Source organism: Telopea speciosissima, chromosome 2 (genome assembly GCF_018873765.1).
Source record: "Telopea speciosissima isolate NSW1024214 ecotype Mountain lineage chromosome 2, Tspe_v1, whole genome shotgun sequence".
NCBI classification, from domain to species: Eukaryota; Viridiplantae; Streptophyta; class Magnoliopsida; order Proteales; family Proteaceae; genus Telopea; species Telopea speciosissima.
Window position 1 is genome coordinate 72050251 of NC_057917.1, and position 23032 is coordinate 72073282.

General features: G+C 37.7%; 3 protein-coding genes across 4 annotated transcripts; 2 read left to right on the top strand and 1 right to left on the bottom strand.

The window, feature by feature from the left end:
- Positions 1–1122: 1122 nt before the first annotated feature.
- Positions 1123–1667, bottom strand: LOC122649551 (thionin-like protein 2). Its single transcript, XM_043842747.1, has 2 exons — positions 1303–1667; positions 1123–1217 (listed from the first exon to the last, which is right to left on the bottom strand). Exons 1-2 carry the CDS (start codon positions 1637–1639, stop codon positions 1156–1158), a joined length of 399 nt encoding a protein of 132 aa, XP_043698682.1. The 5' UTR covers positions 1640–1667; the 3' UTR covers positions 1123–1155.
- A 5323-nt stretch (positions 1668–6990) lies between these two features.
- Positions 6991–13239, top strand: LOC122649547 (probable serine incorporator). Of its 2 annotated transcripts, XM_043842742.1 has the most exons (12): positions 6997–7373; positions 7576–7649; positions 8372–8531; positions 8655–8679; positions 8803–8892; positions 9740–9911; positions 9995–10068; positions 10413–10482; positions 10937–11008; positions 11087–11220; positions 12065–12138; positions 12930–13239. In XM_043842742.1, exons 1-12 carry the CDS (start codon positions 7178–7180, stop codon positions 12986–12988), a joined length of 1200 nt encoding a protein of 399 aa, XP_043698677.1. In that variant the 5' UTR covers positions 6997–7177; the 3' UTR covers positions 12989–13239. The 2 variants fall into 2 exon arrangements, 1 of the variants encoding a protein (XP_043698677.1); XR_006331305.1 differs by lacking the exon at positions 12930–13239 and having other exon boundaries at positions 6991–7373; positions 11092–11220.
- A 5144-nt stretch (positions 13240–18383) lies between these two features.
- Positions 18384–19962, top strand: LOC122651077. The gene is made up of 2 exons (XM_043844412.1): positions 18384–18770; positions 19888–19962. The coding sequence occupies exons 1-2, from the start codon at positions 18384–18386 to the stop codon at positions 19960–19962; spliced, it is 462 nt and encodes a 153-aa protein (XP_043700347.1).
- The last annotated feature ends 3070 nt before the right edge of the window (positions 19963–23032 follow it).

Consider the following 23032-nt stretch of genomic DNA (forward strand, 5'->3'; position numbering starts at 1 on the left):
AAAGATTGTAGTTGAACTGCATAATTTGCAGCTCCAAAGATGTTAACTACTACTTTGTATAGATGATTTTACAGAAAAGTTGTTTTGTTCTTTCTCTGGAAAAATTAGTGGCGCATACTGCTGCTGCTGCAATCTAATGGTGAACTTTAGTCTCAGGTTTACTTCTAAGATCTTAAAATGTCTCCAATCCTGGTTTGGCAGATCCATTTTTTTTTTCATGTAAAGGTATGTAATTGGTTGTTTTCTTTCAAGGATGATCTCCAATCCACTTCCAGGATGGATATCAAGGAAGACCATTTGACACAATTTTCTCAAACTGGTTGTTTATGAGACTAGCCAACATCGGTCAGAAATAGCAACCCAACCCTGGCATTGTTTAAGCGGAATGCCGGGATTGGCCTGAACCCTAGAAATCAAGTCTGGATCAACCAATTCCGATCTGATTCGAATCGAACTCGACCGAAAGCAGTGATATAGTCCCTTTTTAAACCACCGATCCAGAGTACATGTTAGGCTGTTGGCTGTTCCCAGTGTTTTAAGGATTGGGATTGGATCGGTTAGTTTGGATCAAAATTGGTCAAGTGTGATCTCGATTCTGGCATTTGGATTGGTCGATCCGTATTAGATTTCTAGAATTAGGCCACATTTTAGATTCCTGACTGATCAGACCAACCCGGAACCTGATTCCATTCTTTTAAACCCTGGAATAAAATAAATTAATAATAACGTTACTAATAAGTAATAATGCCTCTCTGGTAAGGCCTGCGTTAGCTTGAGCTGGATTCTTCACTCACGGGTTGTCGTCTGTTAGCCTGGTGGACTAATGGTGAAATCTTTTTACTGGTGGTCCCACTTACTACTGCGCGTGATATTCCCTACCCGTGATCTCTCTCTCTCTCTCTCTCTCCCTCTTTTTGAAGCACTCATCACACTCAGTCATGAATGGTGCATTTTAATGGAGTTTCTGTTAAATTTGGTAAAGCCAGACTAAAAGCACAGTACTGTGTAGCAAACATGATTGTTTCAATTCCATTATTTCTTCAGAAGCTACACTCAGAACCCATCTTTTTCAGAAAAACACAGTAAGAAATCAGATACTCTAGTAGTGCAAAGAGAGAAAGAACAAATAAGAAAGAAAAAAAACTGAGTTGGGTACTAGTGCTTCTCAGTGCAAATCTGGGAGCAATTGCTCACACAACTTCCCACTTCTTTAACACCTGCAAATGAAAATATACATCAATTCAGTTTATGCACAGAGAGAGAGAGAGAGAGAGAGAGAGAGAGAGAGAGAGAGTTAATTACCTGGGTTCTTTTTGGTGCTTAGAGAGGCACAAGAGAATATAGCGCAACCAAGGTTACAGTATTGATCAGTACTGAGTGGAGAAGATGAAGAAATGTTCTCAATAGATGAAGGCATTGAAGAAGAAGAAGAAGAAGAAGAAGAAGAAGGGATTAAGCAGTCCTTCAAGCATTGTAAGGTACAGGTACAAACAGTCTCATTTGGTTTCAATACACAGAAAATAAAGCATGGACCATAGCAACTGCTGAAACTAGCTGAGCTCTGTGTTGCCAGTAACCCCAACTCCACCATCATTATCATCATCACCACTACTGCCTTTACATTGTTTCTTCTCTCCATCTCAAAACTCTCTTAATTTCTATTTCCTATTGCTTTTGATGTCTAATATTTGTTAATATTCCAAACCCTTATAGCTAGCTAGGCTCCTTTTATAGGTTCAGAACCTTAACCCACCCTTCAGTTTCTTTCTTAATTTGTGAGGTTCCGTGGCACATTTTGATTGGTACTAGAGGATTCTTATTGGATGGAAATGAATCTTCAACTATGGGTAAAACCAAATCGGACCAGTTTCTCTTGACCTATGGTGAAAAGAGAATCTCTTCAACCATGGAATAATTTGACCTTCTGATTGAACTAAGGAAGGGTATTTTCGATCTTTTACAATAGGAGATGAGAGTTAATGATGAAACCAAAGTCTAATCATATATCCATGTCACCATGGATGAAGGAAAACTTAATCTAAAACAAGAATACTTTTTTTTTTTGGGTGGGGGTGGGTGAGGTAAGTAGGGATGTAAACGGATCGGATTCGGCTCGGATAGTGCTATATCCGCATCTGCATCCGATTAGCTTTCGGACGAATTTAGATAGTACTAAACGGATACATATCGGATATTTTATCCGTTTACATGTAAATATAATTTTTTCGATAGCCATAGCCTATCTGTATCCGCATTCGTTTAGCTTTCGGACGGATTCAGATAGTGCTAAACAGACACGAACACAGATACGGAAACGAATTTCGGCTATTCATTTACACCCCTAGAAGTAAGGGATTGAACATTGGGGTTGCACATGGGCTGGTTCGACTGTAGGATTTGTTAAATTTTGGATAAGCCCAACCCACTGTAGTCCCAAGTTGGGCCTTAATTATTTTATGGCCTGAACCTTAATATCTTTAGGTAGGAATATTGGGATACCCATCAAGAATTTAACATCATGGAAGAACCTCTTTGCCATCTAATTGCAAGAGAAGGAAGAAAAGTAAAATCACATCAAAATTAAAATAGAGACTTGTAGGGATTTGGCAACCCCAATCAATAAAACACATGCCCATATAGACTTGGAACACATCAATAATCAAGGGAGACAAGACATACCTTTTTGGTTGATAACTGAAGTCGATCCCCAAGCTTTTCCTTCCCCTTAGCCTTCCACAGCCTTTCACCTCTATTCTCCCGTGAGTTGGAATTCAAAATTAGCGAGTGACGGCTATGGGGACCTTAGGGTTGAATATATAATATTCTCCCTGACCCTAATCACACTCCCACAATGTGTAAGGTCAGTTATACCCCTGACTTAACCTGAAGTGAAATAATACTTTATGGGCCCAATAAAGCAAACATATATTAATGAAGCCCAATAACCCAACAAAGCTATCTAGCAAAACGAATGGAGGTGCAGGATGGGCATCATCAAACAAGAGGGATGGGGGGGGGGGGGAGAAGAGAGAGATAGATGCAACAGGTCCAAGCTCGTGGTACACGGACAGTGTGACCAGCCTTTTATCTTGATTGAATTAGAATTGAATTTGACACATGACTAATCTAAACCATATCTTATCTATCCAACTGCCGGAATGAACATATCACATGTCCATGTGGCAGAATAGAAGTCTTGTGACGTTTGGAAAAATAACAAAAACCTTGTAACACCAATAACTACCCAAATATGATTATCATACTTGTTACAATAAAATTGTTAGCCCAAACAAGTATGGTTCAAAGTTAGTCCTCAACTATTTAAGGCCCAGCCTATGAACATATCTGAAAAGGATTCTGGCAAGGTCAAGGAAGACCATAAGGTTCCATTTGATTGTAAGAGAAATACAAATATTTTTTTTAGCTATCAGTTTCAATTTGGCTTTTGTAGACCAAGCATCTTATCTTATCGATCCAATTTTTGATTTGATCAAACATATTAAAAATAAAAACCGATCAAAAAACTAGACCGAACCAACCATTTGACACTCTTATGTTGCTCTATAAGGACCCATCACAATTTGAATATAATAACCGTTATCCTATTGCAATATCATATCGGTCGGACCAACCGAAACATAGCCGAAGTGATTATGCATGTATTTGTGTGTGTGTATCGGATGCTGATGATGATGATGATGATACAATGACGTTGATAATGACCATAACCACGAGAGGCTAAACATCAATTAATATTGTTTTTAACATGTTAATCCCTTCCCATGTTTTATTTGAAGAGTTGGTAACTAAGGATTAACCCTTTTAAAGTGGATTATAGTCAAAAAGCAACCACTCATATTTTCCAAAGTGATAATGACTTGCACGTTAAGATATTTGATTTGCAAACACACGTACAGCTCCACACAATCCTTCACTTTTCTTAATATAATACTTCTAAGTTCCAACATCCAATTAGTAATTAAACACGCATGTTACATCCTTAATCAAATGCTTAACTTTATATAGACCAAAATGAAAAAGTATAAGCTCTTATTAGACGCTTATAACTCCTACGTACAATTTCTGAAGATGTCCTCCCAAGTCTCCAACATTAAAACATCATACACATCTTACTTTACTTCATAATATTCACATTATTTTAATTGAAATAACAAAATCGTCTGATATGACCGATATCGATACCAATATTAATAACCATGCCGATCAATCCCAATCAACTGTCACCACCGCAATTATAGCTTCAAAAACTGGATTAGGAGCAAAATTAGCCAACTCTGAGTAATGCTAAATTTTACGATTGGATTTTAAAAAATGAGACAGAACCGATTGAATATATTGACCAAACTCCTTATTTGTTCGATATTAATTTTAATTTTTAGAAGTTGTTAAAATTAAATATAGAAGAAAACACTCTCAGGAGTCTATCCCTCATTCCCATATGAGAAGACACCTTTGCCCCCTTAATTTTTGAAACGAATGATAGATATATGAGAATGCTGATGTAGGCCGCACTCTCGGACAGAAAATTTTTTCCCATTAAACTTAGGCTGCGCTTTCGGACGGAGAACTCTTTTTCCCCCAAATTAAGCATTGACCGGCTAACCGGTTAAAAATATTCTAAAAGGAGATGACAATTTGTAATCCATAACATCCAAAGGCCTAGGCTAGGCCACCCCACCATTGTCCCACTCTTATTTCTGACTTCTGAGTGCTCTGACTGTATTGGCAGCACTTCTAGACCTTAAGCTACGTCTATAATAATAGTATCATTTACTAAAAGTAGAAAACAGTGTTAGTGCCAGTCTAACTGGCACGCAGTGCCGTGCACTACTGCACATGGAGGATGGAAGACTCTACCGTCAGCCTATTATTGCTTCACACCTCCGCCTATACCTTTATCTCTCTAGATTCTACACTTCCTCATAGCCTCACAGCCTAAGAACCGGCTAAAAAATCTTTATATGTGGGCCCTGAATAGGGTGTCTGGTTCTAGTACGGCTAGAACCTAGGGATCCATAAAAAGAACCATATAATAAATGGTCCGGTAACTGAATTACCTGTACAACAGAACAATAATATACTTCTTAATGGGCTGGGCTTTTTACTGGATTACCTAAGCTCATTTTCCTTTAACCACTGGGCTTAAAAGGTTAAATTGGTTCAAATGTCAATATCAGGAGCTACAAAACATTACCTAGGTGGGCCCAGTATGACCCATGAGGCATCTCTATAATTAATCCCATGATTAGTCACCTAATTTCCCTTTTCCTTTTGTAAACACTATAAGGTGAAAAGTAATAATTATGTTGCTTAAGATAATAATCAGATATTTGACTTTGTTGTAAAACAACCGTTACACACACCATGAAAGCTAAGCTGGCCCCACCTGATGAACATGATCGGACGGTGGTGATGATAAGGTATACGGTATTGGCTGTCTATGTGGCTATTGCTTGAGTGAGGGTATTTTGGTAACTTAAAGAGTGCAAGCAATGATTTCAGGAGATTAAAAGCTATTAGTTTATCTTTCTTCCACGATACGGTAAATAACGATACTCTCAGGAGTCAGGAGAGTCCATTTAGTCCAAGTTCTTGATACTGGAGCGGAACCAAAAAGCTAACGGCGGGAAAAAGAGAAGAAAAGAAATTATATAAATATCTTCAAAAAGTGACCGTCTCGTTATAGGAATCAAATCAAGAGAAAAAGAGAGAGAGAGATAGAAAAGTTTCTCTGCGACTATTTCACCTTCAGGTTTCTTCATTATAGATCATCGAAGAGCTTTGCTCGGGATCTCTGTTCACACATAGATCTGACGAGTGAAGGCTTGAAGCTAAAAATTTGTAGGTACGGCTATGGGAATCTTTAATGTTCTTTTACTAATCTTTCCATTACTGTTATGATTAGAACGGAATGGAATGTAATTACTATTTCGTGTTTAAATCAATGTCTAGTGTTCTCTTTTTCTTCTTCTGTTTCTTCCGTATTTATTTTCTGTAGTCGGAGCTTAGTTTGGTCCTTTGGTGATCTTTTTCTGGAAATGGACTTTTAGATGGACAATCCTTTATGGTTTTCTGCGAATAATTGTTCTTCTTTCCGAAGATTTTGGAAGGAAAATAAGAGGTTTGCCTTAATTTCTTAATTTGTTTTCGTTATGTTGTTTTCTATTGATCAAATTTCAAATTCGTTACACTTAGATAGACATTACTTTAAGAGCACATGAACTTCGCGGGTAATCATTAGGCTGGATTTGCAGTTAGGATTGAATTTTAACAGAAAACGCAAAATTCGCTACCACCTAGGCGAGCAATGACCAGTAATGTTCCTGCTTTTTTTTTTTTTTGGTAATATCCAGTAATGTTCCTGCATCTCGCTAAATTGGAGAAGTGTTTTAGTGTAGAAAACAACAATGGGAAGGGCATTTCAGTCACTTGAAAATAAAAATAAAGTTTAAATTTCTTAAAGGGAAAGAGTGGGAGGGATGAAGCGATAATTCTGTTCGGGGGACTTGCAGAGGAAGCAAGAACTCCTCATCACCATTCCCGTAGGCTAGTTTCCAACCCTGATGCTTGTACTCCTTCGCAAGGATCTGAAAAGCTTCTTTTCCATTCTTCACGTACTCGAACACCTGGTAGAGTGGTAGGTAGGTATATGATCCGTATATGCAACTAGGTATCAAGTTCAATTACTATAATGGTCAGACCCATCAATCGAGACCGTCGAGTGTGTGACTCTCTCTCTCGATATGCAATTTAAGCCGTCTGATCCGTTGTCTTATACGTATGGTGAACACATGTTCTGTGACCGCTCTCTCTGATGTTGTCGTGCATCGCACGTATCTCGACGTTGTTTCAGAATGGTTTCTTGTGAATTGTGTGATCTCTGAATGCTCTCTCTCTCTCTCTATCTCTCCGGTTTCTATTGCTATAGATAACTGAACTTCCTGCAATTGGTTCTTGCCTTAGAATAAACGGTTCGTGAATTTCATATGGAACGTGTGAATTTTATAACAAGTTCAAGTATTTTCTGTGACTTTCAGTTGCAGATAAAAGGCATTCTTGGATTAAAATTGGAATGAGATATGTTGGTTCTGTTCATGGCTGTTTATAAAACAGCATTGTCAGTACTGAGGAGAAGGGGAAGAAATAAATAAAGGAAATGGAGACCAGCCGAAGCAATAGTAGTAGTAGCGAGAGGTTCAATGAGTTCATGGAGGACTCTTGTTGCAGCCAATTCTGCATGGGACCCAATCCTTGGATGGCCCGGTATGTCTATGGTCTGATTTTTCTGATTACGAACTTGCTGGCGTGGGGGATAAGAGATTACGGTCAAAGCGCCTTGACGGAGATGGAGAGTAAGATCAATTTCTTTCTTTGTTCCTTATCTTTGTAAGAAGTTGTTTCTCACTTGATTTTGGACTTTGTCTGTCTGGAAACCATCAAACCAGTGCAGTAACTGGAGTCTTAATTCGTCCAAAACAAGAAAAACTGGAGCCTTGATACAATTATTAATTTATTATCCGAGGATTGAACCCGTATGATTTTGTGTGCTTGCAGGACTCAAAGGATGCCAAGGTGGCCGCTTCTGCTTGGGTACCGAAGGTGTTCTGCGCATTAGCCTGGGCTGCTTTGTATCCTCTCAATGAAGAAGGAAAGATTCATAACCCTTTTGCAATTTCAAATTAGAAAAAACAGGGCTTACCAGAACTGGAATAGCCATTTATTGTCATTTTGGAGCAGATTCTTAAATGTGTTTAGTTTACATAATCGAAAATGGATGAAGAAACCTTTTCCATTTTCAATCGAAAAGTTCCTAATTAAGTTGCTGAAATTTCTATTACTTTAGACCTTTCAAGTTCAACTTTAGTGGAGCATCATTAAATAAACTGGCAGAGTTCAGGTCTATTAGGAGTCACTATTGTTGAATCTTGGACTTGGCCTGGTGAGGATTATTAAATTAACTGCCAGAGTTCAAGTTCAACTTTAGTGGAGCATTATTAAATAAACTCCATTTCTTTTTTAGGTATAGATTGAAACTCCATTTCAGAGGAGAATGAATCCGAGTTTTAGAACCGTTTTATTCAGTCATCCTTAACTGTAAGATGCCATTATAACGAAGTAAAACAGACACACCAATGCAGTAGAGACCAAATGTAGTCACCGCTCATTTATGGTTGGGCCCTTATGTCCTGCCCATCATCCAATTGTTGACTAACTTATTCTTGTCTATATCTATACGAACAGTAAGTGTTTCAGTCAACCAAAAATTACGGCTTTTCAGCAACTAGTCTCCCTGCCTTGTTGGCAATTTCTTCAATTCTATGTTCCTCTGAGTGATCCTTAGTTTGAACAGATATTCTATTTCATAATGTTTCTTTCAACGGCTGGCGCAAAAAAGTTGAACGAGCGTAGAGATTCATGGCATTCGGGTTGGTGGTCTGCCAAGATTGTTATGTGGATTGCATTGCTAGTGGTCCCATTTTTTGTTCCCTCGGCATTTATTGAACTCTACGGTTAGTGTACTTATGCCTGCCCATCATCCTGTATTTGTTGCTTTTCTTTTATTTTCTCCGTGTTAAACAGTAATCTAGATCGATTGCTGCTATAATCTTGCTGAATCAATAGTTCTCTTGCAGGTGAGATTGCACATTTCGGCGCTGGGTAACCATACAGACTTTTCTCTCACCTCGCCTCTGTTTTCCAAACCCATGACTCTGGTTTTTTCCTCAATTTCTTAAAATTTATTGTTTGGGAGTCTTTCTGATTGTTTTCAATTTATTTTAGGGTCTTTCTCCTGGTTCAACTCATTAGTGTGATAAGTTTCATAAAATGGCTGAACGACTGCTGCCACTCAGAGAAAAATGCAGACAGATGGTAAGGTTCTTTCAACCCCAGATATTAGCACGCAAGTAATTGTCCAAATTGAAATTTTGCAAGCATAGTCACTATCACTGGACATGACATTTCTTCTCCATCTGGTTGGAGGCAAATGAAGTCAAATCAAAATACTAGAATTGAAACTTTTGAAACTATTACTAACATGTTTGTATCGCTGACTCCAAAACATTCCAAATCTTGTTATTAAATTTTACTGCAGTTTACAATCAAATTCCTTATTTTTAAGAAGTTAAATAAAACTCCATTTGAAAAGTATGATTGTCATATTTAGTAAGAGTTTAAGGTAGTTATTCAATCATACTTACAAAAGTTTTTCATTTTCTTTTTAAAATTGATTTAATTTTCTATTCCTTTCCTTTAGTTGCAACCAATGGAGTCTAAATGATCTGGCTGCATTATTAGCAAATCTGTGAAATTTCTGTTTTTTTATAGATATGAATGGAAATGAAATCTTAGAAAAATTTGTGTTTAAAGTCTCTGTTTTGTGTTCTAAATCACTCAATAATAAAATATTTAATATGCAATTTAAAAGAAACTTAATGCTACATAACAGAGACATGGACACATCTCTGTGGCAATCCTGAAAACTTGACATGCAGAGACATCCGTTGTGTGCATAATAATTAGATTCCTGTAGGCAATCAGTAGCCAGTACGTGCTACAATAAATGCGTGAAGAGTCCAACAGTATCAACACAAATCTGTGTCCAAAACAATTGGACACCCCAGAAAATATGACAAATGAGTCTATCTATCAGTTGTTACAAACAGTCGTATTTAAACACCTCTTATCAAAGCTAATCCACTCGAAGAATCATCTGCAGCCGCATCCATGTAATATTGCTGTCAAGTGCTGCTTACGTTTTTTGCTTCATTGGGATCATCCTGATGTACATATGGTATGCGCCTCAGCCATCTTGCCTAGTTAACATCTTCTTCATCACCTGGACATTGGTACTGCTGCAACTCATGACCTGTGTCTCTATCCATCCAAAAGTAAGTTACAGAATTCCATTTGATAGATTAATTTCCACTTATTTATTTCATTTCTCATTGTTTTAAACAATTTCTAAGAACAGGTGAATGCTGGCTTCTTGACTCCTGGCTTGATGGGGCTTTATGTGGTCTTCATTTGCTGGTGTGCCATTAGGAGGTATTATTTGAGAATTTCCAAAATAATTTCAGTGAGAGAGAGAGACTCTATATATTTAAACATGGGATAGAACTGAAATCCCAAAACAAGAAAATCTCTAATTGTTGAGTTTCTCTATGCTTATTGACATTCTGTCCATGATGATCGGATTATTCTCTCTACACTTAAAATTGTTACAAAACTCTGAAAAATTCTTCAAATGATTGCCATTCACATTCATTCATGAACATTTTACACACAAGCTTCTTACTTTTATGCTGATATTTGAGTGTAGAAAATTTTTCTTCATTGTGTTGCTTTTACAGCAATTCACTTTTAATCTTGAGTTCATGCCCTGTTAACAGTGAACCAGCCACAGAGAATTGCAACAAGAGAGCAGAAGTAGCAAAGAGGGCAGACTGGCTTACAATCATAGTAATATTTCAATCTACCCTGAGATTTCAAACAAATACATATATATTTTTATAGTGATTGGCAATGCTATCTGCATAAACAAAAATTTCAAAGAAAAAAAGGATCTTTCTCTTCCAATCCTTTTCAGTTAAAGTAATTCAAAATGGTTTTCATTTTCTTTTCCTCTTCTACAGTTATCACAATCATCTTCCTCAAGACTGGTTTTATTGGAATGGTAGAAAAAGGATGTCTATGGCCGATCCCAAATGGTTGGGAACTGGAAAAGATACTGATGATGATGATACATTTAAATTAGAGTCACAAAATATAGCTTACTTGCTTAATATGGCAAAGACCATGAAACAGTTCAGGCCAAGTTCATAATTGCTTGAGCCTTCGTTTCTGTTTATAAAATGTCCGACTGTGCATGGTTCCTTATTATCATGTCTGATAATTGAATTTCATATGTTTGCAGAGCTTTATTATTGCACTAATTGCAATGGTCATAGCAACATTTTCAACAGGCATAGATTCTAAAGCTTTCCAGGTGATCCCACTCATTGAATTACTTCTGTTTTGACTTTAACAAATTCCACAAAATGTGTCTGACAAAAAATGGGTGCAGTTCAGGAAGGACGAAACAGAAGCTGAAGATGATGTTCCATATGGCTATGCATTCTTTCATTTTGTTTTTGCCACGGGAGCCATGTACTTCGCAATGCTGTTGATCAGTTGGAATGCTCATCACACCATGAGAAAGTAAGTGTCCAAGTCTCAACGATTTTCTCATCCGGTTATGGCTGCTTCTAATTTGTTTTTTCACTGACAGTTGTTTGCTTTGTGATACCATTGATTGGTTTGAAATTTGAATGTTCATCAGACCGTATCTTAATGATTTCAAAACTTGAATTCAATCCCAAATACAATGAGGAAAAAGGGAGGGGGTGTTGGAAGAATGAGGACTGAATTTACCTGGAGTAGTCATCATGAGTGAACATATCTCATGTATCAATTTACTTGAAACCTTTCCGTGAAGCAAATTGGTGTCTCAATGAGGTGGGAGTGGGACAGATGCAGAAATATCAAAATGAACCAAATAGGATTAAAAAGCCGATTACGTAGTCATTCCTCAACCAGTTCAAATCTTATGAGATCAAGATATTTGGAACATGTGGTTTCAAAGGATCTTGCTCGTGAACCTCGGAGTGTTCACGTCACATCAGACATTGGTGGGTCCATGTTGTAAGGAACCGCTCATACCATTCCTTAAATTCTAACCATGGCTATGGATTAAAATTGGGTCCAAGTTTGCCACTGACCTCTAATACACAATAGAGGTTCTTGTACAAGCTTTGAACAATCTATACGTACTTGTATTGGCTAAATGTGACCTATAAGATTGGTGTGAGATCCTTTACAGTGTGGATCCTCCCATGTTAAGCATTGCCTGCCACAGTCCAACTTAACTTCTGAACTTTTACAAAGTTCAGCTTTCATGATCCCCGTATAAAAAATTCCAAGATAGATTCTCCCCTATTTCTTTTTTGGTGTTAATGATTTTATCCTATTTCAAAACATACTGAATAAGTTATTAATTTTGCAGGTGGACAATTGATGTAGGTTGGACCAGTACATGGGTCAGAATTGTCAATGAATGGCTAGCAGTTTGTGTTTACAGTAAGCACATGACAACTTTTCAAACAAACATGAAATTTTCCAGGAGATCACCACCCCTAGGAATAGAAAATGTATTCAATTGAACCAGATACATATACATCTGAAGTCATATCAGCTTAGTACATCCACCATCTGTGATCCCAAGTACAAATACTATTTTCCTTTTATTAAATATAAGATATCTCTTAAAAAATAGTGGACCGCTCATCTAATTGTGCCACATGGAAGGATGATATGTCAATTCTGACCGTTGGATATCTGGAAATAGCCTCGATCGGCCACATGTCAAATTTCAGCCTCAAATTTAATCACTGACCTCCCCATGTATATGTCCATGTACCCTTTTGATACTCCTAGCTTTTTCAATGACTTGTTTTGCCACTTGGCAAACTCTGTTCAGTTTGGAACTTGACATATAAGTAAGAGATGCTGAGGTCTACCTATCCACTAAGTTTCAGCCCCACCTGACATGCCATGTGGTAGAATTAGGTGAGCCACCCATCCAAGCTTAGGTGGATGGGTTGCCCAACCTACTTTTATAAAAATCCATATTAAACATATCCAATCTGTTATAATCTGAATAAATATCCAAATAAATGGATATGAATTCAGATAAGGACAGATTTGTGTCTATCATTTACATCCCTATACATCTCCCTGGTTCATGTCTTAATAAAAAATTGGAATTCATATGTTTTTATTTGAAACCATTTTTATGTAGACCATTAGTTGCAGATGTTATTACAGTGTAGCTCAATATACTTACAAATGAGAGAATTGATCTTCTGCAGTATGGATGCTGGTTGCCCCACTGATATGGAAGAACAGACGGACCATGGAAAGTACTTAAGTTGTAAGAAAATAAAAAAAAAAGTCATTATTCTTTCTTTCTTCACACAGATTCATCTGATGTACAGAAACGTCAACTCAAATAAGCACCTACTCATTTCCTTGAGGCTGTCAAGAAGTGCCCTCCATCTGCTGGTACCAGTAAAAAACCAGATGCTTGCACAATACTCAGGCCGGCGCAACAGAAGTTAATTTGTGCTTACTTGTGACTAGTTATTGACACTGAAATTGATATCTACAGATTCTTCCAAATTACTTGAGGGAGAATATTCGAAGACCCTGAAACATGATGAATTCTTTCTTCCCCTTCATTAAGTACATAAGTGGTTTAGATTCCTCATAATGTCCTGTATTGCTTTTCATAAGGAAATCAAAGCTTAAACTTCCTAAGTGTTACTTGCTAAGGCACATGTTGCTGATTCAGTGCACTGGAACATATGACAATTAATTGAAATATGGACCCTTGTATACAATGGGCTAATGTTTAATACCGAAGAACTACTGAAATCTTCTTAAGATGCAATCAAATATTAGGGGACTGTGGTTGATGCAGTTGTGTTTTTATGGTTTAGGAATTTATCTGTTTATTCAGGGTTATTTTGCCCAATTGATATCTATTATTTTATTTTATTCCTATTATCTTTTGTATATATACGAATGTAACCCACGATGGGAAATTCAGAATTGATTGAATAACTTTGAGTTTCATGTTCTTGCTACAGCTGTTGTTGCGTGACTTGCTCCCTTCCTTTTCCGCTTGACTCTAGAATCTATTATTTTCTCAGGTGTTTTCCATACCCCTACTCACTTATTCTCTCCTTCCTTTCTTCTTTTCTGTTTATGTTTCTCTTTCCAGTATTTTCCTTTCATTGTTGATTTTTCTTGCATATATTTACTGGTTCACCTGTTTCTAGGCGATACTAGCAGATCACGGTATTCAGTTTATCTCAGTCGTTGTTTTTCCCTTCTTTCTGAGATTCTGGGCATGGTTCTGTAAGTTTAGTGAACAAGTGACTTCAGTTTGAATTATATAAAACAACTCAATAGAAGAAAGCTATTCTATCAACAAATGGATTGCCCATTGAGTACCAAGTTGAATCATGTATGAAGCATGCAATGCAATCACACAGGCAATGTAACAACCAGGTTCTAGCAGACACCAAGCTATTGGATTATCTCCTTGGGAGCAAGTTCTACTTAGCACAAGCACATTTTGACAATTAAACTAGGCCACAAAGATACTTAAAACAGTCATAAATTCATATTCATCTTGTTAAAAAAATTACTCAAAAGTTCAAATGTCAGGAAATCTCTCCAAATGATCTACTCTACAAATAAAAATCAAATACTATATAACAGAACTTGTACAACCATTTGCATGGTGAACCTTACTCAAATGTTTCTTGCAGAGCTTGCAAAGCAATCTTGTATGTTGATTCAGATATGTATCTTTCCACCACAACTTGAATGATCTGTGGAACTAAGACCATTGTCCAAATTATGTGTACGCCTAAAATCCCTTCTCCAGCGTGGTTGAATGTACCAAAATGGGATACCATCCATACCATTGTGGTTAAGGACATACAACCCATGTCTTCAAAGAAAGACTTTATATTGAAATAGTCAAACATGCAACTAACTTCCACTTCATCTGTATTAAAAGAAACACTTTATACTCCTTAGGTTCCAACTTGCAAACATCTATAGAGAAAACACATTCTTTAACCACATATGCTATAACTAGCCCATCAACCTTGACCTGTAACAGGCTGGAACAACGGAACATGCCAAGAACCTCAGCCCGAAATTTCTTCAGTATTTCTCTCATGTACAATTTGGCAAGCTGTCCTTTGAAACAACGTTCTGACTTCGAATCAGGGTTTGTTTGAAATGACTCAAGATCTGTCTGAGCTTCCTTCTCATAATTACTTTGTAAGAATAACTCATACATATCAACAAACTCATCCAAGGATGTCTCTGAGAGCATATATCCATGAAATAAGACACTCACTACATTGAAAAATGGACATTCATGCATAAAATGTGTTCTTTACGATGACAGGAATTGTTGTCTGTGGTCATATAGCATTTGAAGCCATTCGTTATCTGTGGATCCATGGTTTTTAACATGTACTCCCAATCCATTTCAAAATCAGCAACTCTCAAAGAATCAAAGACAGCTTTTTTTGAATGTTTTTTTAATAATAGCTTTGTATTCACTTAACCCTCCCAATTTCTTTGGAAGTTTTTTAATAATGTTCCAGTCTGCCAGACATAGACGTCGGCATACCACAGGGAAAACCTTTGCAGTTGCTTCTTGTATAGCCTTAACACTCATCAGTAGTTATTGCATTTGGAGGATGTACTGCCATAGACATTAGCCAAGCCTTAAGCAACCAAGTAAATGACTCTACTGTTTGATCTACAAGCAAGCCACAACCCAGTAACATAGACTTTCCATGATGGTTTACTCCCACAAATAAAACCAATGGTAAATCATATTTGTTTGTCATGTATATCGTGTCAAACATTATCACATCACCAAAGTAACCATATGCTGTCCTAGACCCAGCATCAGCCCAAAAACATTTCTTAACAGCCTTCGTAATTAAGATCCCGAAGGTAAAAAAAAGGCAGGATTCTTGAACAACATGCAACAGAAAAATAGTTGAATGGCTTCTACATCTCTTGCTGCAATCTTCAACCACCATATTTGATTAACAAGATAATTTCTGCATTCCTTTGGCTCCGAAGATAACTTTTCACATCCATTTGCATTTGCAACTGATTTCTTGTATGCCTTGGCCACTCGTGTTCCTTCTTTATTTTACTGCACTTTTCTCATACTTTCAGCATCTAAGTACCTGTGTGGTGTAGTAGTTGGTGTTTTTAGATGGACAATCTAGATGGTTGTGTTCAAGGAAAAATTCAGTCACTTTCCATCTTTTAGTTTCTGTAAGCTTTACCTTCATCCTTGCTCTGCAACCAATTCTTGTATCTGGTCTTAAAAACTGAACCGTTTCTTTTCTTTTCTTAAAACCCTCTTACTACATGCAAAATACCACCATTTCCTCCCACTCTTCCATCAGAGGAGAACTCCACATTGACGCAATTTTCTTCCATTTTACAATCATCTAAACAGAAATTCACCAACTACAATCTCTACTACTCTGTATTCACCTATATCTGTAATGCGAGATTCCCTTGCATCGACACATAATAAATTTCCTTCCTCATTAATCTCTGAATCAGTGTATCACCAAGGTAGATGGATGCATTCTAGTCAATGTCGACATGTGATGTGTCCTGCAAGCCAAAAAGTTGAACAGTTGGGAATCAGTCTCAAGAGCTCCACATTTAAACAGTACCATTTAAAAAACAGAACTGTAAATGTAAAACCCAACCTGAAGAACTGAACCAGAAACCAAACTGAAAATATTTATAATAGTTCCAAATGGTACTAAAAGAAAGGTATCATCTCCCATTAATCACCTTGAAGAAAAGAAATAAAAATGGAGGAAATTAATACCCATCAGAAACCAAATACACATTTTTTGAAGCCCTAATTCACAGAAGTTAAAGCTAAACGGTTGGTCCTCTGGTCTTTGACAAAAAAGAAGATTCCATTGGAGAAAAAAATTATGACGGTAGAAACCAGAGTGATCCGTTTGGTAGTCTCAATTCACTAACTCACACACCAACGTCAATCCTAAAAACACTTTTAAGTCTTCAATATAAATTGCCAATTTCTAAGACAATTCCCAAACCAAAAAACTTCTCTTTCTTCCTTTTTGCCGGTCATCAAACAAAAAAACACTTCAAAACCGCAAATTCTCATAAACTCAGAACTTCCAACTCTTAGTCCAAAAAATGCGCAAGTTGAAACCCAATTCCTCAAAAACCAAACTCGTAAGAATTACAGTTTCCCAATCCAGATTCCAAAACCCAAAAACCTGAGTAGTTAAAATCCTTAAAACCAAGCTCGCCAATTAGAAACACTCGAAAGCCTTCCAAAACCAGAACCCATGCTCAAATGACATTTTCTCCAGCACCAAGAATCATATGGAAACCAGATAAACTGAATTATAAAACAGTTACACTTCATAAACTAATTATACACTTAAAGTTTTATCTGTCGGAGATGAAGAAATGCAAACAATATCAGTTTTTTTTTTTTTATTGGGTAGTACTTACATATTACAAAGAACTGGGACAGCCAATATTTCTTCCGTGACAACAGAATCATAGAACAGCTTTCAAATGGCACTTCTGTTAGGTAAAATAGATGCGAGACAAAAGGGAGGCTAGGGGTAGATGTTGCCGGAGGCAGGGAAGATCCGCAGAGGGCCAATAAAGGAAATATGGACGGGTGGAACAGTGACCGGCCCGACTCTCCTTAGTCCACACCTCTTGATTGCATGCTATTGCTACGTCAAGCGCCATAAGACTTGGGGTTTAGCACTTCAATATTTCGCCCCGGGAGGCTAGGACCTAAGTCTACGGGGTAGGTTATCGATTATTTTACCTTGGGAGTCTAGGACCCAAGTCTGTTGGATGGGTTATCAGATATACACTATCCTTTTGTCTCGCATCTATTTTACCAAACCCATGGATTGATTTTTGGATCCCGCAACATTCGCCCCGCTTGTAGCCCCGGCTCCTATTAAGGTTGAGGACCTCATTGATGGGTACACAAGAACATGGTCGATAGATCTCATTTTCCATTGGTGGCCTCCGGACATGGCGTTAAGAATCATCTCCATACCTATCCCTATCTTCCCGGTGGAAAATAAGTAGATTTGGGCTGCCACTTCACATGACATCTTTACGGTTGCATCTACATGTAGTATTGCTGTCATGGGTTTCTACCATCCGCCTGCTTTGCCATGGCTTAAGATTTGGCATCTCCCTTCTACCCCTAAGGCCCAACACCTCATTTGGAAAATCTTTCATAACAAACTTCCTTTGCCGAATCTTCTCATCAACAGAGGATTAAACCTTAGTCTCATCTGCCCCCTATGTCAGATTCAGACCTTGGAGCATCTTTTTCTGGGGTTGTCCCTATTTGGCACAGGTATGGCAGCATGCAGGATTATCTCATCTATTTACAACCTAATCTTTCACAACAGCTCTTTGCAGTTTAATCAAGACCCAGAACAATACCTCTAGAGAAAATATTTTGTTGATTACGTTATGTTGTAACATCATCTGGAACATCTGGGTTGCATTTTGGGATTGTATGTTCAGGCATCTACCATTTAATCCTCCAAAAATCTTTCTCAGAGCAGTTTCGGGAGCTAGGGAAGTCGTTAAGCATTTTCATTTTGCAAGAAGAAGAAAGCCTACATTGGTAAATTGAACTCATCCTCAGATTCCTTTCTTAAAATTCAATGTGGATGGGGCAAGCCGCGGGAACCCCAGGAAATGCTGGCATTGGAGGTGTTTGTCGTGATAACAATTCAACATTCATTTGTGGTTTTTCGGAGGGTATTGGTTGGAATTATGCGCTTGTGGCTGAAGCTCTTGCGGCAAGAAAAGCTTTACTAATCGCCTTGGATCTCAACATCCGGTATGTGATTATTGAAAGCTACAACCTCTTGTTGATTACTCTTTTGAATGGGGAATCTGTGAATGGTGGATCAGTCTCGGTTTCGTGGCGCATTAGCTCTATCTTGTTTGACTACTTCCATATTATCCCCTTCTTTGTCGATGTTAAGTTCTTTCATGTTTTTAGGGAGGCCAATTTTGTTGCTAACTCTCTCGCCACATTGGCTGCTGACTCAGTAATCTTTATTTTGGTTTTCTCCTCCCCACCCACTCTGTTTCTTTGTTGTTGTTTGTTGACTCGATTGGAACTTCGTTCCCCCATTAATAAATTGTCGTTATCAAAAAAAATCTGACAAGGGTTTGATATGGATTACTTACTAAATATGATAAGAAGTTAGTTTAATTTTCCATCAATTGACGATTTGGCGTTGTGGGTGACAAATCGTTCAATAGAGAGGCATTTAATGTGAAGAGAGTGTGAGTTCCACGTGTAGAGTATGAAAAGGTGTATAAAGAATCTGTTTGATTGTCACAGATTAAATTTTCCCATATGATAACTTAGCTTTTGTCTGAGAAGGTCAAAATCCAATGTAGACACCTCATTTTTCACCCAGGAGAAAACTAAGCAATGATAATCAAGGTAACCTAAAATGTTGCAAGACCCGTTATTTATAGCTCAGGAAGTTCCTTGTACCCTTAGTAGTGTTCCAAATTCGCATGATTGAAATGGTTAAAATGATTTTTCAAATAATAATGATAAAATGGACTTTTCCATGTAGGTGAGACCTGGTCCAAACCCAAAAACAGGTCCAACCTTTGTCTATGTCATATTTGAACCATGCCTTAACCCCCACAGTTCGTCCAAGTCAGCCAAATAAACTAGCTCGAGCCAACATCCAAAAGGAATCCATTGGCGCCATTGACTGGTCGGCCTACCAATCGCCAACACCACCGAGTATTCATTACCCGCCAAAATATTCTTATCCTGCATCGGGTTCTGGGTTGTTGAAACTTGGACTCTTGAGTCTGAGTTTTCTAACATGTGCATTGGCCTTATCTTGTCGTTGTCGACCAAGAGAGTTACCTAAAACCTTTAAAATACCCTAGAGGACATAATAGAGGCAATTAATGGAGTTCTAATTCACCACACCCGTAGTCTTGGTTGCTAGATGAAGTCCACCTCCATTCTTACTCAGAAATTACCATATTCTCTTACAATCAAGAAAATCTCTAAGAGTTTGGATGATTAACATTGCCTCGGACGCGGATAAAATCCTAGACTATAAATAAGAGGTCCTTTAGACTTTTTGGAGAGATCTTTTACTTATCAAGAGTCTCTTCTTTGTCTGTAAGTCTCTTGCAGTTGTGCAAACTGGAACTCCTGCAAACCTGAGCTTATCCTACTCCAACTTCCCTAATTCTTCATGAGTTTTGAAGCCAGGTAAGCCTTATTCCTTTCCAATCTTATTTCCTTTAATAACATTCACTGTGTTGTAAGATATCCTCCAAATACAGAGGGTACGTAGCTACTCTTAAAGTGGGGTAGCGAAAAAAGCTATATAAGCATATCTATGTAGTTCCTGATGGGGTTTTTTTGTACAATAAGGTATTAGGTTCTTTTGGCTTTCATCTCTGATTTTTTGGGATTTCACCGTTATTTTTTCTATTTTTCCCTTAATTTTCATATTCCATGGACTGTTTTAATGATTGTCTTTTTTGTTTAAAGTTTTATTGTGTTATTTTGTTTTGTTTTATAGATATTGAATGATGATTGGTCATGGTTTTGCAATATTTTTCATTATGTTTGGATGGACTTTTCATTAAGATATCTTTTCATGTTGCTTAGTTCCCTTTGTTTTTCATGTTCCTCTGCATGTTAGGCTATTCTTGCGTATAGGGGTATTTTAATAATTTTGCATGATAACCAATTTTCATGGGTTTTATTTTGTTTTTGTCATGTGAGATATCATCAACATATGGTTAGAATTCAATTCTTATATGTTTTCTCCTATTCATGAAGGTATATTATGTCTTGCAAAAGCAATAGCGTTTTCGTAACTTTCCAGTATGTTTACTAGCCCTCTTTCATGTATTGTTTGAGTATAAAAGTAGCTAAACCTAGGGTTTTACATGTACCTTTACTTTACCTTCAATATACTAACTCTTACATTGCAGCGCAATTGGATGGAGGTGAGTACCCTATCTTTACCTCTTTCTTTCGTGCATTGTTTTTAGCATCATGATGCATATGGCTTAGAGTATTTAGCATACTCATGATTGAAGTCTGATTTAACCGCATAGACCGAGATGCCTAACACGTTCCTCAGATTACAACTTGACATGAACAGAACCTTTGGTTGGATCAGTTTGGAGGGGTTCTCCACGATCCTAAAGTTCAATATCTCATCAATACATCGTGGGTGACGAATCATCCAATAGGGTGCATTTAATGTGGAGAGGGTGTGTGTGGTCCATGGGTAGAATGTGAGAGAGTGTGTAAAGAAATCTACATACTAGTGTTGCAGGCGTCTTTTCCCGTATGATAACTTCACTTTCATCCCAGAAAGTCAGGACCCAAATCTACGGGTTAGGTTACCGGTATCCACTATAAACATTGGGGATTTGGAAAGTGTATGATATGGATTATTTACTAAATATGATAATGAGTACCCCACGACCCCAGAGTTTGATTTCCCACCAATAGCGTCGTGAGTAACAAATTGTCCAATAGGAAGACATTTAATGTGGAGAAAGAGTAAGCGGTCGGTCTATGGGTGGAATATGAGAAGGTATGTAAAGGAATCTACATACTTGTGTCACATCCTTCTTTTTTCCATATGATAACCTCACTTTCATCCCAGGAGGCCAGGATTCAAGTCTACAGGTTGCGTTACCAGTTATCATTAACCCACTATAATGTTGGGGACCTGACAAGGGTTTGATATGAATTAATTACTAAATATGATAAGGGGTTCCCCATGACCCCATAGTTCAATTTCTCAATGATAGGCATCGTGAGTGATGAATCGTCTAATAAAGAGGCATTTAATGTGAAGAAAGAGTGTGGGCTCCATGGTGGAACGCGAGAGATTGTGTAAAAGAATCTGCATATTGGTGTCGCGGGCTTCTCTTTCCCATATGATAACTTCACTTCGTCCCAAGTGGTTAGGACCCAAGTCTACAAGATAGGTTATCAATTATTGTTAACCACTATAAATGGAACGTAAGAGTGTATGAAAAAGAATCTGCATACTGATGTCACGTGCTTCTTTTTCCCATTTGATAACTTCACTTCTTTTTTACATAAAAATTTGTAAGGGGGAGAGATCTACATGCTGCACATGTGTATTGACATCTCTCATGCCAAGACAATAGATGCATGGTAGGAGGTGTGTCATGATTCGTATAAAGGGGTCCACATGGTTAGGGAGGAGAGAGCCTTTTTATGTAAAAATCTTCAAGGGAGAATAGAAAATGCCACTTACGTGTATTGGCATCTCCATGCCAAGTAGATGGTTGCGCGAGAAGGGGCGCCTAATGATTCGTATATAGGGGGCTCACATGATTAGCGAGGAGAGATTGTCAAGGAAGAGAGAGAATGAGAGGAGGCATATATAGGGGGCTCACGTGAGATTGTCAATGCCAATCTTTGTGTTTTAAATATAACATCCCTGTTTACATGTCTAAAAATATTAACTTGGAATTTGTTCAACATAGATTGGATATCAAAGAGTAAAGGGAAGAGCTCCCATTTCCATTCCTCAAATGTTCAACTTGAAGTTGTTGAAGACTTTTAGTGCTATCTGAAAGGATCTACACTTTGTTAATGTTTAACCTGATAGCTCTGTTGGGAATCGGGTAGAGCTTATCCTTAAAAAATAGCCATTAAGAAGATGATACGCAAATCTTTATAAGCCTTCACATAGGGCTATTCACATCCGAGGGCATCGTTGCTTTCATACAAAATCGTAACAATCTCTCCCTCCATGCGTGAGCTCATGTTATAACTAAGATCTTCCCCGAAGAATTTTTTTTCTCCCTTGAAGACACACCGAAGTTACCATGCTCTGATACCACTTGTTGGGACTCGGGTAGAACTCATCCTTAAAAGCGGGGTGGGTCCTTCCGAGGAAGACTTCAACAATGATTCTTTCCTCACAACGTCTTCCAAAAGGAAACGTCATCGTTTTAGAGGTTGGCAGTGAGAAGCGCTCAACTCTCTTACGTCCTCTTTTGCTAGTAAAAAAAATAATGAGAATATGTGGTGAGTGAGATGTTCGCACAATACATTTTTCGTATCCATGGATTGTGTATGAGATTTTTGTTTCTCTATTTCTCTTGCTCGTTTGTGTGAGTGGGAATGAAGAAGAAAATGAAAGAAAAATTTAGGTTTTATTGGTTGTTCTCTCGTGTGTCTCATATGCCGGTTGCAACGTTACAACATTCTCTTTATCAAGGGAAGAAGGGAAAACACTACAGTTTTTCCTATATATGTCAC

Bases quoted from the DNA above. Each gene is read 5' to 3' on its own strand.
- LOC122649551 (XM_043842747.1), bottom strand. From the start codon at position 1,639: ATGGAGAGAAGAAACAATGTAAAGGCAGTAGTGGTGATGATGATAATG. The intron at 1,218-1,302 runs GTAATTAACTCT...TTTCATTTGCAG, and splicing joins AAGCACCAAAAAGAACCCAG to GTGTTAAAGAAGTGGGAAGT.
- LOC122649547 (XM_043842742.1), top strand. From the start codon at position 7,178: ATGGAGACCAGCCGAAGCAATAGTAGTAGTAGCGAGAGGTTCAATGAG. The intron at 9,912-9,994 runs GTAAGTTACAGA...TTCTAAGAACAG, and splicing joins GTGTCTCTATCCATCCAAAA to GTGAATGCTGGCTTCTTGAC. The intron at 12,139-12,929 runs GTAAGCACATGA...GATCTTCTGCAG, and splicing joins GCTAGCAGTTTGTGTTTACA to TATGGATGCTGGTTGCCCCA.
- LOC122651077 (XM_043844412.1), top strand. From the start codon at position 18,384: ATGGGGCAAGCCGCGGGAACCCCAGGAAATGCTGGCATTGGAGGTGTT. The intron at 18,771-19,887 runs GTAATCTTTATT...TTTGTCTGTAAG, and splicing joins CCACATTGGCTGCTGACTCA to TCTCTTGCAGTTGTGCAAAC.